The 18,431-nt window shown below is 38.6% G+C and overlaps 1 protein-coding gene across 4 annotated transcripts in view; it reads right to left on the reverse strand.

The window, feature by feature from the left end:
• Positions 1–18,431, reverse strand: part of Ctnnd2 (catenin delta 2) — an 896,229-nt gene that overhangs the window by 395,260 nt on the left and 482,538 nt on the right. For all 4 annotated transcript variants that reach the window (XM_060380401.1, XM_060380399.1, XM_060380400.1 and 1 more), the window contains one exon: positions 6,010–6,182. In XM_060380401.1, the coding sequence (XP_060236384.1) occupies positions 6,010–6,182 (173 nt within the window). The remainder of the gene's footprint in view (positions 1–6,009; positions 6,183–18,431) is intronic.

An 18,431-nucleotide genomic window follows, 5' to 3' on the forward strand; every position in this document is an offset into this window, starting at 1 on the left:
GTGGTCTAAGTGATGACAATGTGGTGAGACAGTAAGTTGATGACCAACATGTACTCTTCCAGTGATTCAGAGAACCAGAATGAGAGACAAGACACTGCAATGACATCTTTGGAGATATTGATTTCTCAATGAGAAGCATCCAACATGATGATTTTGTAACGCCAGTTCTGTGTTGATTAAACCTCTAGAGAAATCAGTGTGCTTCCTTTGGATATGTTGGTTTAGACCTCAGGAGTTCACACAAGTATGGATCCCCCACCTTTCAAAGAAGAAGAAATTACCAACTCTAAAATGCAAGTGGTGTTGCTGAATTGCTTTATAAAATGTGGCTCAGGCTGTCCTTAAACTCATGCCTCCCCCACCCCCCCGAGGGAGGAGCTGTCTTGCCAGGCCACAGAAGTGGACATTGCAGCCAGTCCTGATGAGACCTGATAAGCTAGGGTCAGATGGAAGGGGAGGAGGAACTCCCCATCAGTGGACTTGGAGAGGGGCATGGGAGGAGATGGAGGGTAGGACTGGGAAGGAATGAGGGAGGGGGCTACAGCTGGGATACAAAGCAAATAAAATGTAATTAATGTAAAAAAATAAAAAAATAATTAAAAAATGTAGCTCAGAGGGTAAATTGACATGCCTACATAAGCCATGTCCCCTGAATTTACTCTCTGGATTATAATAGATTTGTTTCTGCATTATTACCATTGTCCACAGGAATCTGATAAATTTTCCTCTGCAGTGGCCTGTAGAAGGGAATGGCAACCTTTAATTTCAAAGGAAGACAAATCCTGGTACTGTATGAGAGATCTGAGTTTGGAGACAGTCAAGTAAAATGATGTGATGCTTGTCTAGCGATTCTCTCAAGGGGTACTGGCTTTGATAAAAACTGATAAGCAACATAAAGAGAAGAGACAGGTTTTATGCACAGGGTTTGTATTGTCCCTGAAGACACTAGCTGCCAGTTTTTTGGTTACTATCAATGGGAAAGGCAGGACTACTAAAATTGTGGGTAACATCTCACTGACAAATTCAACTTTTTTGAGGAAAAAAAAAGATGAAGATAGTGTTTTCCCCTTCTCAGATAAAGGGCCAAAAGACCTCATGGAACATCATGAAGGCAATCCTTACTGTTCTCTCTTTATCTGAGGGTCTAAAAGTTATGGAAAGTAGTAAAGGAAAGAGAAGGAAATAGGAGAGGACTAAGGGAAGAGGGAAAGGTGCAGAAAGAAGGTGTGGAGAAGAGGAAGAGGAGGGAGAATGAGAACATGCATCATAGATATTGAGAGATTCTGTAAGCCATCCTATCCCTAGCAATGCAGACAGGAGGTACCAAGTATTAAAATTCCCCAATCTTTAAGTCCTTAGGATGTCATTAGGACAAACATGATGGTACAGATCTTTGAATCCTTGGATACTGATTTTTCCTGTCCTTTAGTCTCTTTTTAATAAAACTTGGTAGAGACAGCTCTAGTAATTAATCTATTAAGTATTTTATTTATAGCCATTATATTATGTCCCAGTTAGAAAAAATAAAGTGGAGAAGAAAATACAAAACAATGTCACAAAGGTCCTAGAGATAGTTTCTGTAAGTCAAGAAGGGTATGTTGGTGGTAGATCTCTTTAAAGTCTACATGAACACTGGCAAAAATATATCACAGAAAACTTTCACTTCAGCATGAAGCTCTGTCAGTACAATTTTAATAATCTAAATATTTGCACAGAAAAGAAAATGTTAGCATAGAACATGAATACATACTCCTTGCAATACAAAGCATTTCGATTGTCAAAGCCAGATTAAACATGTTTATGCTAGAAAAAGAAAATGGGGGGAAAACTTGAAAGCAAAGGAAAAAATGCAGATTTATAAGAGGCAAGCATTTTAAAACTATGTGGAAAAAAAAAACCTTGCTGCCAGAGTCCCACAGATATGCCAAGGGAACTACACAAAACAGCATGCTCTCTACTCCACATGCTGCATGTTGGGTGCAGTACTCGACTTCTACATGACAGAGAGCTATGCCGAGATGTGTCTTCTAAATGTGCTGGTAACTTCTCTGTCAAAGTGTTACTTCAGGACAATTCAATTTATTTTATAATTAAGCAAGCAAGAGTGGTTCACCTCATGCTGAGATTGATACAATGGCTGATTATGGAGAACCTTCTCCTCCTCTGCAGTGTATAGGACATAACGGCCTATCCCAACACCACTTACAACATAGTCGTCCACTTGTCAATGCTGCAGGAATGCTCTTTGGGAGACATGAACACTGACATAACCAACATTATGATATAGCATACACAGGGATTTTAAGACATGGAATCAATGTAACATTAAACAGGTAGGCCAGATTGAAAAGGAGTGAAGATTATTAGTGTCCACTGTATTGTCTGGTTTCATTGTAGATAACTGTGATATGATTCTGTTTCCTGCAGGCCATTTCCCTAGGATTACTGTAATATACGTTAGCACTTCCTAGAAACATGTGAATGGTAAAAAACAAAACAAAACAAATAACAACAAAAAAACACCTCTCAGTTCCAATACCACTTTTACAGGGTTGTGTCCACAGATATTTAATTTCATTTTTCTCATATATGTTGTTTCTTTGAGGAGTCACTTCTGGATGACATTATGATATCATGATATGATAAAAAATCATTTTCATAGTTGTTCTTTTATGCCAGAAGATGTGTGTACAGAATTTCAATAATTCACAGGAAATTTTGCATGCATGGAAGCAAGCAAAACCTGGAAGCTAGCTAACTCCTTGTTCTCCAACCTACCCAGAACAGAAGCCGGTATGGTATCATTATGGTAAAATCCCACTGGTTCTGGCAGTCCCTTGTAGATTTTGGTGAATCCTGCTCTAGTTACTGTGAGCATAGAAATAATTTTCTGTAAGTGAAGCTCTGCGTTGAATCAAACTGATGGGAACCTTTTCTGCAACAAAATCTGCCAGGACAATCCTTCTATATATCCATACTGTGCTCAGGACTCTTTACTGGTTTCCACTGTACTAAATGTTGAGCTCTATCAATGATCCACCGAATCTCCGGTCACTGAAAATCCCTGACTCCTGCTCTAGCTGCATCCAACTATGTGTTGTTTTGTTAATATGTCAGACAACTCCGACTGGAGGCTCTTATACTCACCACTCCCCAGATAGCCAGGAGCTTCTCCTAGTGTCCTTACTCAAATGTCTCCTCTGCAAGATTTCATCGTGTTTTATTTTCCTCTCTGAATATCATCTTATTCCATGTGTATGTCCTTCCCTCAGTGACCATCACCTTCTAATATATTGTGAATTATATGCATTTTGCTTATTTGAAGTGTTGATTTCCTAATTCCCATGCCTACTGCTGGAGTCATGGTCCCAAGGACCAGGACCATGTCTATTTTCTATACTCCCATCATCCTAAGAATAGAGGTTTTATTACATCAGCAGGCATAGAACAAATGTCTTGATGAATCAATGAATGACCAGGTAATAGACCAAGTTAATGGGAGAAAGCTCAGTTCTATTAGGAATGCTTATAGGAGCCAACCGAAAGGTCAAAATTGGTTTAGAAAAAGCAAAGAGACAGGGAGCAGTTATCCACAGCCTGCTTAAAAGCTATGTTTGCAACTAGGATGAACAGAGCCTTTGTGATGGGGAAAAGAGAGCTGTATGTAAATCAGGATATATCATTTCCTGGAAAGGATGTGGCATTTCTTGGGTGGGCAGCTCATCTGCTGTCCTACAGCTCTACTTCATGAATTCACCTTCACATCTGAGGAAAGCGTAGCCAGCAACACAAGATAACTGCCTGACAGTCACTTCTGTGACTGATGAGACTCTGGGATGGACACAGTGAGGTTTTGCATCCATCTCCAAGGCCTACTGCAGAATTTGGTAATGGTCATTCAATGAACTCCCAGAGGGCTGGATAAACTAGAATCTTTCTAGGCACTGGAAACAGAATCTTAGACACTGATGACACTACTTCATATTCACACAGGGGTGTGATTTGTGAGCCAGAGAGAAACCATTCATATCACTTTGTAACTGTAATCTTTAGAGAGAATGAATAAATATTTTTCAGTTGGTCATTGATCTTACTCAGCTCATCATCCATTGGCCACATTTTTTTTTGTAGCATGTGATAACAACAGGACACATAAAAAATTTAATCTTTCTTAAAGGAGAGGTGTAATACCATTTAGAATAGTGACAAGAATTTTTCACATGGGCTTTGTAAAACCAGTGGATCTGAATGAGATGTTACTGAAATGGAACCTGCATGCACTATTTCCAAGGGTGCAACACGAATTGGTTAAATTGCTAGTTTTCTGGTTCAGCATTTCTGTACTATTGCTTTGAAATTACAGGTCCTATGGGGTATTCAGCGAATCACCTCCTCATATACAGCACACAGCTGGAGTCTGTCATGTTTCCAATCACCAACAACCATTGAGCTATTCAGAGTTGAGTTGGTCAACTCCTATCTCAGCTCTGCTGGGAAAAGTGCATTAGTCCATCAGTGCCTGGTTGGAGTCCTCAGACTTCCTGATTCTTCCTCTCTACTCCACAACACTGGACCCTTATTAAAATTGTATCTTGAGCTTTCACACTCATTGGTGTCTTCAAACTACAACTTTGATGACCCCAAATACATAGTTGTGACTTTTTTACAATGTAGTCACACTTTCTGATTAAACTTGCATGGGAGGTTGAGAGCCAAGCATTCATGTCTGTGAAATGCTTTATAATTCTTTCTTATCTATCTTGTTACAGCCCAGCAGACCAGAAAGTAATATTTACAAAACCACAGCTGGCAAGACAGTTGCTTGAGGAACGAAGTCATTTTTAAATACAATTATCAAAATGACTTAACCATAAGAAATGAAATGCTCAATGTCACTTGATTGCTGCAGTGGCTGCACTAGACCATTCTAATCTGAATCTTCCTACATACTTAACGTGGGTGCATATGGCTTGAGAGGTCCTACCGCTACATAGAGAAGAACCTGCTTTAAAGCACCTCTCAGGAAATCAGTAAGAGAGATGGGTTAGAGAACTCAGTGATGGGTCCTGGAACTTGGGAAGGGTTCCTGGTAAATGCGGTACTCAATCAGTGCCTAAGAAATAACCAGGCACTTTATTTCAAAGTTAGGATCAAAAGCAAAGAAGTTCAGAATACCATATACATTTGAAAATATACTCAAAGCTTCATTAAAGAAGATAACCCTAGACTATATTAATTTTGGTGGATTGATTTAATATATGCTACATCCAAATCATAAAAACAAAAATGTCACACCCACACAAAGATTTTTTTAAGGTGGTATAAAAGTTTTCAAAGGAGAATGTGTATGTGTTTGTGTGTATGTCTATACACACCCTTATGCATGAGTACCATCATGTGTTAGACCTGGTTCTCTTAACCGAGTTGTTTTTAACTAAAGATAATAAATTTGTAGAGTGAAATTATAAAAATACTCACAATGCCTTAAAAAAAAACAAAGGGTATACTTCAAAATCTGACTTGACAAAGTGTAACTATTTCTAAGCTAAACACAATTATCTATAGTCTACTTTTATCCACTTGATTAAGAGTTTACACTGTTCCTTGATAGGATTAAACTTCAAAGAATAATTGCATGGCTTTTTTTAAGGATAAAGGCTATTGTCTTTTCCTCAGGTGAACTCAGAAATTCAGAATGTTTGAGCTACTGATAGCATAGATAGATCTAAATATGATAACTATATGCTCATTTCCATATTAATTTCTGTACTATTAATACATACAACAGAAATACAAGATTAGTGACTCACAGTCATTCTTAAAGAAAATGTTTTGTTTTTTTATTTCGTATTACTTTACACTCATATTTTGACATTTTTTTCCTTCCTTCGTTCATAGCGAAGAACCCTTTTTGTAAGTTCTGTGACACACCCACATAGACCTTCTGGATCCCACATTCCTTGTGTCCCCCTGGGAACGCACCCACATAAAAGAGCAAAGGGCCCTTACCTGGCTGAAACTCTGCCCGGCTGCTCTGGCTTGCGTGCTGCGTGCTGGGAGCTGTGAAGGGGCTGTGTCACCCAGGGCCAGGGTCTGGTTGCTATGGTAGCTGGCCGGATACTGGAAAGACCCTTCAGGTTTGGAATTGAGCTGAAGTGCACTCTGGGAGAGCAGGCTGGGCCCTGCGTTGAAAGTCATTTAGAACAGTCAGTGACAGTCTCAGTGAAGCAGAAATGACATGTATTATTTATTGAGAGTAGCCTAGAATTATCACATGCACATGATTCCAGCCATCTATGCTTTGAATTCTGAGAACTAAAATGACCATATAATTCAGCTCCAACTCTCAGATGATTTTTTTTTTTGGTGGCTTAAAAGTTCTCTGAGGAGCAGATTTTTCAAATGATCTCATCCTGACCTACATAGAGATATTTCTTATGAGGCAAATTAATCAAGTAGTTATTTTTGGACCAGACAATATCAGAAACATTTGAAATAATGTTAAAAAGGTCTACCTTTTGTACATGTTAATTGCATTAATATAATTATATCTTCCACTTCATGACTGGCACACTAAAGCTCTCAAAACCTTCAAGCCAGTAACAGATTCTATTGTATAAATGATGACGTAATACCATAGTACCAGAGAGCAGACAGTGTTTAAAATATTAATAGCTGTTCATACAATGTAGGATTCACCATGGTCTAATGCGGTCCTTGAGGACTAGTTATCTTTGCCATCATAGCAATGCTCAGCAGGAGAACAAAGAGAAAGATCTGGCGTTAACTGGTGCTGTTAACATGTGTTATAGGCAAGGGGAAAGGATAGCCAGGTCTTGGCCTTAAGATTTGGTTATATTTTGCATGTATGATATGGCTTTATTTTCTTGTATATTTAAATGGAATTCTTTCAAGAGTTTACACATTTTATTTTCAAAAAAAATTTAAAAATCAAACTCATTATTCACTTTAGAAATTTAAGCCCTCATGGAAAAGTGAGCATGAATTTGTTAGCTTCTCTTGCGTGTTTTGAGAGATGGTTAATGTCAGGATAGACATAGCGAGGCAAGAACTTGTTAATACAAATTACTTCGTGTTTATTAGCAGCATGGTATAAAGCCAGTTCTTCATTCATGCAGAGCAATAAGACATAGGAACTACTGGACAGCCATGGAATATCCTTGATACTTTCTTTCCTTTTTAAAATAACAGTATCAGTTCTGGTAAGTGAAAAATCACAGGATCCTTATTTGTCATTAAACATGGCAGACTCTTTCAAACAAAATCTGGGATGTGACAAGGGCCATTCTTGCACAACAATAACATGCCTACTTTTAGTGGTATTGGTTCTTACTAACCTTGTCATTTACAGACCTCTGCCTTTCCCCATTCTGTGTTGGCACTTCTAAACAGCATGAGTATACCACTTTAAATCACGTTTCCATCTAGTACCAACCCTATCATGAAAGGTATCACAAAAGCACAACTGAAACAATTTTTTCTCTTAACACAAAACACAATCCCAAGGAAACAGTTTACATCAAGCAGTTATGTTTTCATCAGCTGGCAAAAAGACCATGTAATCTGCTTTGACGGTAGTACAAGCCTAATCACCAGAGCAGTGGTGTCTCTGTGGAGAGGTGCATCCTCTGTCATTTAGGATACCAGAGGAACATTGTCCTGGCTGCAGTGTTGGAAACACCAGGCACAGCAAAGTCAAGAGCTCCTCTCTAAGTTCTAGAAAACAGGCAGCACAGTTCTGAACAGGTTTTGGAAGGGAAGTAGAAAACTCTGTGTGAGGTGGTGAGACATAGGAGCTAACCATGGAGAAGAGACAGAGGTCCTCACTGGAAGAACAAAAATGAGTTTTGACCAAGTACTTTAGTCCTGGTCCCCAGTGAAGAGCATGCCATAACAGAGAGAGTGAGCAAAGGGGGAGAGCAGTGATTTTTTCTTGATAGTTGCTGATATACCCAAAACAGGAAGCTTTCTTTGCCTCATCTTATTTTTTTAATTCACTCAGGACAGTAGATGGGCACATAATAGTCTGCAGTAGGCTCACCTTCCTGCCGTAGCAGTGCAAAGGCAAGGAAGGTTACAGGACACACAACAACAGTGCACAGAGTTGGAAATCTCAGCGAAGTAAAAGGAAAGAGAACCTTTAATTTCACACCATTTAACATAGTCCATAACACAAAATGGTCACATGTTCTAATTGTTTGCCTTTCAAGAGAGTGTGCGAATTTGCTCCAATGAAATTTCTGGAGAAGCAAGTTAAATAACTTTGTCTCTTACAAATAGATTCATACAATTATCCCTGTAAATGTACAAAGGCTATTTATACACAGGTTTCAAATAACAACCTAAGCTTCTTCTGCAAAAAGAATTTCAATTAAAATTATGGTTTGTCTGCTCCTGAGAAATGCATTTTGGGGTAATCAAACCTGTTCATCTTTTACAGAATCCGTCATGTATTTGATCAATACTCAACGAAAACAAATCAAGACTCCCTATCTCATTATCCCGCTAATACATCTCAAGCCCTGAAACCAAGATGTGCTCGGACAACTGTAATTGCATCAACGAGCAGTATATCATAACATTACAACACTGACATGTCACCTGCCAAGGACAAAACAGTAAGGACAATAGCCCAGACCCTGTGTACATTTTACAATGACTTTCCCACTGTTCATTAGGCTTCAAATCAACAAGATTTTTTTTCCAGCTGTGGCAAATGCACATGCCTGTGAATATGAAAATGGTTAAAAATCACACATCCCTAAATCATTTTAAAATGGAAGTAAAATTTGCATAATAATTTTCATTAGTTGATTAATATAGCAGTGCATCGAGGCAGAAAATATAAATTTGCCAAAGATTTCTAAGGAATTTAGTTTAGGGATTTAAATTATATTCCCCCCCCCTTTTTTTTTCCTTCTCCAAAACTTCTGGATTTATATGTAAGCTTGCCTGGGCCAGAGGCAAAGTTAGGTAATAACCTGAGAAAACGGAAGGTATACATCAGGGAAGACAAGCTGATGTGGAAGGATTTAGTGAGGGAATGGGGGGCACTTTCTTCCTTATATTCCATGGATGAAAATATTGTCTTCCATGCAGAAGACACCCAAGCTTGAAGTAGCATGGGAGGAGGATTTCTGTCTTCGTCACAGAAAATTGAAGCCATGCTCTGGATACATCTAGAAAACTGACCTGAAATGTCAAGGTTAATTGCTGTAAAGCTTGTCCATCATAGAAGAGTGCTAAAAATGGGTCAGGAGTTGGCTGGGAAGGCCTGTTCCTTGTAAGCCAAGAAGAGGTGTTGAAACCATTTCTTGATCAGTTGTATTTTAGACAGTCTTTTTGCTCTATAGTACAGCTTGAGATCTGGGATGGAGATACCTCCAGAAGATCTGTTATTGTACAGGATTGTTTTAGCTATTCTGCGTTTTTTGTTTTTCCATATGAAACTGAGAATTATTCTTTCAATGTTTGTAAAAAATGTGTTGGTATTTTGATGGGAATTGCACTGAACAGAACACCAACAGCAAGGCTCTAAAATCAATAAACAATAAATGGGACCTCATGAAACTGAAAAGCTTCTGTAAAGCAAAGGACACTGTCATCAGAACAAACGATAGCCTACAGACTGCGAAAAGATCTTCATCAACCCTCCATCTGACAGAGAGCTAATATCCAGAATATATAAAGAACTCAAGTAGTTAAACACCAACAAAACAAGTAATCCGACTAAAAAATGGGGTACAGAGCTAAACAGAGAATTCTCAAAAGAGGAATATCTAATGGCAGAGAAATACTTAAAGAAATGCTCAACATCCTTAGTCATCAGAGAAGTGTAAATCAAAATGATCCTGAGATTTCATCTCACACCCATCAGAATGGCTAAGATTAAAAAATCAAGTGACAACACACTCTGGAGAAGATGTGGAGAAAGGGGAACCCTCCTTCATTGCTGGTGGGAATGTAAAATTGTATAACTACTTTGGAAATTAACCTGGCATTTTCTCAAAAAATTGGGGATTGTGCTACCTCAAGATCCACCTATACCACTTTTAGGCACATACTCAAAAGATATCCCACCATTCAATAAGGACATTTGTCCAACTATGTTCATAGCAGCTTTATCTGTAATAGCCAGAACCTGGACACAACCCAGATGTCCCTTATCAAAGGAATGGATACAGAATATGTGGCACATTTACACAATGGAATAGTACTCAGCAAACAAGGAAATCATGAAATTTGCAGGCAAATGGTGGGAACTAGAAAAGATCATCCTGAGTGAGGTAACTCAGAAGCAGACAGACACACATGATACATATTCACTTATAAGTGGATTTAGATATATTGTATAGGATAAACATGCTAAAATCTGTAGTCCTAAAGAAGTTAAACAACAAGGAGGACCCTAGGGAAGATGCTTAAAACCATTCAGAAGGACCCACAGAATAGACATCAGAAGTAGCAGAAGACAAGGAATGGGAGAGAAGCCTTCCACAAAGGACTGTAAGACTCTACCCACCAGGGTATTGAAGAAGATACTGAGGCTCATAGCCAAACTTTGGGCAGAGTGCAGGAATCATTATGGAAGAAAATGAGCTGACATGTCAGGCTTAATAGCTGGAGATGAGACCTGAATCTCTCTTTTATTTCTGTACCCAGGAAGTTGTCCTTTGCCTTAAAACACTCATGTTTCCTGCACACATCAGCACTTTAATGTCTTACTAAACTGACATCCTATTGCTGCAGAAGAAATCTGCACTTCACTCCTTATATTATATTATTTCCCTAGTGAACTTTTACTTTGAGGTCCCAGCCCAGGCTGGGAGGAGGTCAGTGCCTACTGCTGGTGTAGCAAAGTCACAAAGGTTGAAATGTTATTTTTAGCATAGAGCTTTAGACCTAGTTACAGGTTATATTAACACAGACACTGTAATACAACTCAGTTTCTCATGGAATTAACTGGGTGCCCTCAGAGTATCTATGATCATGAAGATTGATCATGTATACATGTTTGCACAGGTTTAAAGAGACCTTATCGGAAATTTTCAGTTCTCGTCTGATTTAGCTGAACATCTGTCCCAGATACATTAAATCCTAATTAAACTACACAGTGTGCAATAACACAGAAAGGCCAGAGGGCTCCTAAGTGACATCCGCATGCCATCATTTAAGTCACAACCATGTTAGCAAAATGATGGGGTTTGCTGAAAGAAATCAATCGGAAGCAGAAGTCAGCAGATGTGCGGCTGGTCCTCCTACACATTTACACAACCATAGACACTGGTAGCAGTGACAGAGATAGTAGGTGCTCTCTTCTAGGTCCTGAGAACTGTATCGAGCACTTTACATTTATTAACAAGCTGAAGTTTAAAACAGTCTCAGCAAGGAATAGTACTATCAATCCCTCTGCTGCTCCGGGAACAGCGCTACCCAGCTGGAGGGATTCAGTAGGTGCTGATACTAGGGATCAGACGCTGCTGTCTGGCTTCAGGACTGCTCCCAATCAAGGCCTTACATTATTTTGTTGCTTCACATCTTAATCTCTCCAAATGTGAGCTTAAAGATTTTTGACAGAATGCAAGAGGTTATGTGAATTAATTTTTCTTTTTAAATTATTTTTATTTTTATTAATTACAGTTTATTCACTCTGTATTCCCCCCTGTACCTTCCTCCTTCCTTCCCTCCCAATACTACCCTCCCTCTTGCCCACCCATGTCCCTCTCCCAGCCCACTGAAAAGGGAGGTCCTCCTCCCCTTTCTTCTGACCCTAGTCTATCAGATCTCATCAGGAGTGGCTGCATTGTTTTCTTCTATGGCCTGGTAAGGCTGCTTTCCCCTCAGGGAGAGGTGATCAAAGGGCAGGCCAATCAGTTCATGTCAGAGACAGTTCCTGTCCCCATTACTATGGAGGCCACTTGGATACTGAACTGCCATAGGCTACCTCTGTGCAGGGGTTCCAGGCCATCTGCATGAGTGGTCCTTAGCTTGAGTATCAGTTTCAGAAAAGACCCCTGTGCCCAGACTTTTAGGATCTGTCACTGTCCTTGTGGAACTCCTGTCCTCTCCAGGTCTTACTATTTCCCACTTCTTTCATAAGATTCCCTGTGCTTGGCCCAAAGTTTGGCTATGAATCTCAACATCTGTGTCGATACCCTGAAGGGTAGAGCCTTTCAGAGGCCCTCTGTGATAGGCTCCTGTCCTGTTCTCTGTTTTCTCCCTCCTCTGATGTCCATTCTCTTTGCCTTTCTGAATGGGGATTGAGCACCTTAGATTTCCCATGCTCATGGCTTGGCAGGATTAACACAGTAAAAATAGCCATCATACCAAAAGCACTCTACAGATTCAATGCAATTCCCATCAAATTACCAACACAATTCTTCACAGACCTGGAAAGAAAAATTCTCAACTTCACATGGAATAACAAGAAACCCAGAATTGCTAAAACAATCCTCTACAATAAAAGATCTTCTGGAGGTATCTCCATCCCTGATCTCAAGCTGTACTACAGAGCAAAAGACCCAGAAATATGTGAATTATTTTATGCCACACTATTTAGTATTATCATTATTGTTATCATTATTATTTAGGTACTTGTCCAATCACAGAGCTATATGGTCTGCTAATAATAAAAACCTGACTGAGATTTTTCTTCCTGGAAACTTGTTATACTGCTGTTTCACATACTACTTACTGCTTTCTTTCAACACCCTTTGTGATTTTGTTTTTTGGGGTGGGGTTATCTAATGCCTTGCTCAGCAAAGTGGCCTGCTGCAATGAAAAAAAAATTACAAACAAACAAACAAACAAACAAACATGTATTGTGGCAGCCAATTGTTGAAAAGCTAAAATTCTTGGCATCAGGAGAAAGTTGTTCTTGTTTTCTCTACCAGAAATTTCTTTCTCTGCTAATTGTGAAGCTTATTCTCAAATGTCAAGTGTGTAAATATCACCTCTTCCATGCACATACATCTCTACTTCCCAGAGAAAATTAACCCTGTCCTGCTATGCTATGTTAATTCTATAGACACAATTAGAAGAAGTTTTAATACTCTATCAGATAGATGCACGAGTACTGTTTAATATGATAAAATGTTCTTGGAAAAATGGGATGAAAGCTGGACCCAAATGAACTTGGATGCCCCAGTAGCAACATTGGTAAGCATGTGGTACTTTTACGAAATGGTAGACATCTAAAGTGATAGTAGGACGATGCCTAGAGGCAGGACAGATAATATTCTAGGTCTGTAATAGTTTACCAAGTAATTTAAAAGCATATTTCAATCATACATACATGAAAACTTAGAGCAGAAGCATGGCTGTGAAAGTCATCAGTAGAGAGCATAAAGACTTGAGAATAAAGGTAGGGCTCCAAAGGGCAGGATTTATGAAGTTAATTCCAAAGGATTATTTGCCATTGACAAAAATGCACTAAGAAAAATATAACAAAACAAATAAAACAAACAAATGAACAAAACCTAAGAGGACTGGACAAGCTTTGAACACACACCCAAGCAGATGCTTTGTGAGAGTATTAATTTAGGATAATCTACAAAAAAAATAAATAAATAAACGTGCAAACGATGCACACCTTCAGGAAAGGAGGCCTCACACTCATCGCTTTGGTTAAATTTATGCTTATCAGGAAGAACAGAAATGTGATACATTCTAGGGTTAAACCGTTTCTTACAGGATAATTTAAAAAAATTTATTTTTGTGCAAGCCATGAAATAATTGTACCAAATCTCACACACATCTGTAACAATGGAGAAATCTGCATTTATTTCTTCCTTCTTGCTACTTGATCTCTGGAGAACGTTAAGAACAATTGGAAGATAAACTTTTTTTGTTTGTTTTGTTTGTTTTCAATGAGAGAAAACTCTTAAAAAATACTAGATAGAAGGGAGGGGGTGACTGGCCTACCACAAATACTAGATAGGCTAGGTAAAATAAGTGGTAGTGATTAAGTATCAAGGTATTATTACAAATTATAAACCAGAGGAGAAAACTGATAATTATTTGTAAGACTATTATGGTCAAGGTAATCAATGGCTGCTGTGCAGAATATAAACACTGATTTTCCTTATAATAAACCATGCATCCTTTTCCTCTATAGCAGAGGTCTTTTCTTTATGGTAAAGCAGCAAATCTGCTGCTTGGTAAAGCAGCAAATCTGCTGCTTTACCAAGCCACCTAGAAGAAGACATCCTTTGTGGTGCTTAAACTGTTTTTTTAATCCCGAGCTTCATTAGTAACTTATTTATGAGTTACCACTTGGAGAATTTCCAGGGAGGAGTCTCCCAATAAATAGAGTAGCCCAACCCACCTACCACCTCAAAACATAACTGAAGGCAAAAGTTACAGGTTCTTGTTAAACAAGTGGGCTTAGAGTGTATACATTTACTTGGTAAACAGAGAGGCATTTAAATTTCATTTTTTTGTCTCTATATCCAGAATAATTATGACACCCGGTCAGTTGATTTCAATGTGCAAAATTATTTATGTGAGAGTTAAAACTTTAATGGTCCCAATAAGGCCGAATCACACACACAGACTTTAAACTGACTTAAAGTCAACAAATGTCATTGTCTTGTTACTTTTTCAAGCTTGACTGATGTAGACACATGGACCCGATGTTGGCCTTACATGACGCAGCGTCTGTTCCTTTATATCTGTACATGAAAGAGACAGCTGAGAAAGTGTATTTGGTCAAAAGCAAGCAAAAGTCAAGTATGTAACTTTAGTTTGCAATGCTTTCCTCTAGAATTTTGCAGCTCCTGGAGTATAACCTTAGAACAGGATTTTTATTTCATACTGCAGTTTCCAAGTGGTTCTTTATAAAGGTTTATATTTTGGATACTTACTGTTAGGTATTTCTATTGTGTAATGAGAAGAAAAATACTATGTATATATTCTTATAATGCTTAATAATTTAATAAGAGCAGACTTATCTCTGAGTACCAATAATCTTGAAAAGAAATGGAAAATTAACGGAGGCCAGTTATGAAAGAAACAAGACTTAAAGCCAAATCTAAAAATGCCGCAGCCAGTGTGTGGGTCACACTGCCTCATGATGATGTCTCACAATGGTAGACTTGCCCTCATCTCTGGGATACACATGGCTTTTGTGAACTTGGTAGCTATTCTTATATCTTCTGACATGGAGATATGTGGATATTCTGTCATCACTGAGTTCTAGCAGCTCTCAAAGGTTTGGTCTCCCACATCAGTTGTGCCCTTATACCTTACAGAGGACCTTTAACAGCTTTTACTGACGTGGATTGACTGTATGCACTGACATTTGATATAATATTTAAAACAGAAGAAAAGTCAGCTAGTAGTTCCTGCTGCTATACCACGGTACCATCACATGCTTTGTGGTCTCAAGAAAATGCCCCCGAACTGTCATGCGAGTTAACAATAACAACAACAATAAATCATCAAAAGGTAATTGAGCTCTTAGCATTGTAAAGAACATTTGACTTTGGGGGTTCTCTGAAAGACTATATGTGTGTGAGTATACAGACACACACACAGACATACACACACATACACACACACACACACATATATACATATATATATATATATATGAAGATTTTTTTTTGAGAGAGAGGGTTTCTCTGTGTAGACTTGGCTGTCCTGGACTTGCTTTGTAAACCAGGTTAGTCTTGAACTCGCGGAGATTGGCCTGCCTCTGCCTCCCCGAGTACTGGTATTACAGTTGTGCACCACTACACCCGCCTCCTCTGTAAGATTCTACCCTCCTTCAAGAATTGCCAAGTGCACTTTAAGATCTTCATGTTTATGGCGGGAATACCAGGATCTCCATGTGAGAAGATAATGTCAGAAGATACAGGAACAAAGTTCACAAAGTATCCATTTAGAGCCTAAGCTTTTCTATCCTGATGAGTCTGGACTGGTTTCCACCATGAAAGAAAACAAAGAAAAAAAAAAAAAAAACTACCTCCTTTTCCTTGACAATGACTTTCATGTGTTGAGTGAGTTTGATTCACGTGTTTAATTTTGATTGCTTTTATTTCTATCTCTGCTGTCGGTGTTCCTTCTTAGGATTACGAAAAGTCCCTTCACAAAATACCTCTCAATTTTAATATTATGAATCATATGAATATATGGTGTTGTGCTTTACAGCATTTTAATAACTTGATGTCTCAAAGGTTCTCATGTGAATTAAGTGTTCTAATAACAAAATAAAAAGGACAGATGGTAGATCCACAGTGGAAAATGAATTCACTGTCACCAAATTTCATACATCTTATGAGGGTCCCTTCTACTCTGAGTGGGATTCAATACATGATTAATTTCTGATATTTTATTATACATTGATTTGAAAGCTCAGAATTACGAACATTTTAAAAACATTCCTCATATATGAACTCTTACAAGATTCCCACAGAATGGTAGAATTATCCATGATATAGTAGAGCTCCAATTCCTTAGTATACTAAATAAAGAAATAATCACTTTCAAAAATACATTAGACAACTTAATTTCTGGTTAAATTATATGTCATTTTCTCCCAAGTTGTCCTATTTTTTTTTTTTTTTTTAGGTATTTGTCCTTACTTTAGTTCTGATTTTGACTGAAGGTATTTTCATTAGTTACTGGCTGAGATACCATCACTCTTATTTCTCTTATCTCTGAGTTTATATCTCCAAGGATACATGAGGAAAATGAAGTCCTTGATCCATGTTCATTCAGGGCAAGCCATGCAGGACACTGAGAAGCTAATGGATCCTAGCATCCATCAGTAATTTATTCTTGTTGCTCCTATGTTCTGTTTCGTTTAACCACTATTTCAGAAGCCACTTTCTGGTGACTGGCACATATTTGTTAGAAGTAAAATTAGACAGCCAGCAGCCATGATGGCAGGGTGACAAAGGTTGTTCATGTTTTCTAGACTGTTTAAGATGGTGCTTTTTAAAGATAGAGTCGGAAAACATTTACAACTATCATAGCGTAAAGGTGGTATAGCTGGCTGGTAAGTGCTCATTGTAGCATTAGGAGGAAAGATTGGTATGATTTAACATTTATTTTTAATCAATCCTTGGGAAGAAAAATAACAAAAGCTTTAAAAAAATAACAAGTTAAGTAGCACTTGCTCAGGCATTGAAATAGCTTTCTATTTAAGATTTTTTTTCCAGGCGACTTAGACTTATTTAGTGTTGTTTTAGTCCCCTTTGAGTGGGGACTAGGAGACTGGTTCTCAAGGGCAGGATGCCAGGTTCAATTTAGCATTCGCGAATTCACAGCTATTCTAGCTAATGAAGCCATTGATTGAATAATCACAAGGGACTCCCCAAATCTGATGTGCTTTCCCTAATTAGAAGGATGTATCCAAGGGCGCTGCACATCCATGTGCTGTTTCTGCACCAGGGCACCCACATGGGACCCTACTGCACTACACAGCAGGCCACTGTGCTGGCTAACCTTTTGCCCTCTCTACTCAAATCCTCCATTGACAAGGAGGCCTGGGCACTTGTTGGACCTGGCAGAAGGAGGGAATCTAAAGAAGAAGCAAGGAGCTTAGGTTTACTCCAGTACAGCATGCTGCTGCGTGGCTCTGCTCCCACAAGATCTAGCGAGTTCTTTCAGGTCCAGGATGTTGACAAGCTCTGTCAGTTTGCTGCTAATTCCCGGGTGTTTTAGCATGGGCTGTCTGCCCCTTTAATCTCACCTACCTCTTTGTAAACAGCCTCTTAGTTAAACTTCTTTTAGTTAAACTCCTTTTGAATAGAATCTTTATCCTATTCCCACCCCTAACTGATAGACAGAACAACTGACATTTTAATTTTCATATCCTTTCAACACTGGACATTAGCAGTATACTGATATCGCATATTGTAGTTATGTATTCAATACTTCCAAATTATTTTCTTAAGTTTGTTTATGGTGACCCTAGTGTCAAAGAGCTTCTGAAATCATTATGAATGAATATCCTGAGTATCAACATTTCCTGCATGGCTGTAGCTCAGAATCCGTTGGCACAAAAGTTTGGGTGCTGCCTTCATCACCTGGCACATTAAATATATATAATACTGTTGTAAGTGGTGATTAATATTTACTATTGGTTTATCTTTTATTAATGCTGCTGTTAATCCTAAGCAGCTGTATAATCAAACCACCACACAGAAACTAGGTTTATTTAGTTAACCTAGAACACAATGTTGGGCAATAGTTACTCCCTCCTAAACCTCCAAGCTCTCAGTTTCCTAACATTTAGATTTCCCACATTACACTTGCTTTTAGTGATATATTATGTCCAGTCCATCTCCATGTAGTTCCAACATCTCCTCCAGCTCTGCTCTCCTAGCTCTTCCCCCTTGCCCTTTCGCTTCTCCCCTCTTTTCTGTCCTCTGGCTCCTCCCATTGTTCAACATTGTGGCTAG

This window comes from Meriones unguiculatus, chromosome 3 (assembly GCF_030254825.1).
Source record: "Meriones unguiculatus strain TT.TT164.6M chromosome 3, Bangor_MerUng_6.1, whole genome shotgun sequence".
Lineage (NCBI taxonomy): Eukaryota > Metazoa > Chordata > Mammalia > Rodentia > Muridae > Meriones > Meriones unguiculatus.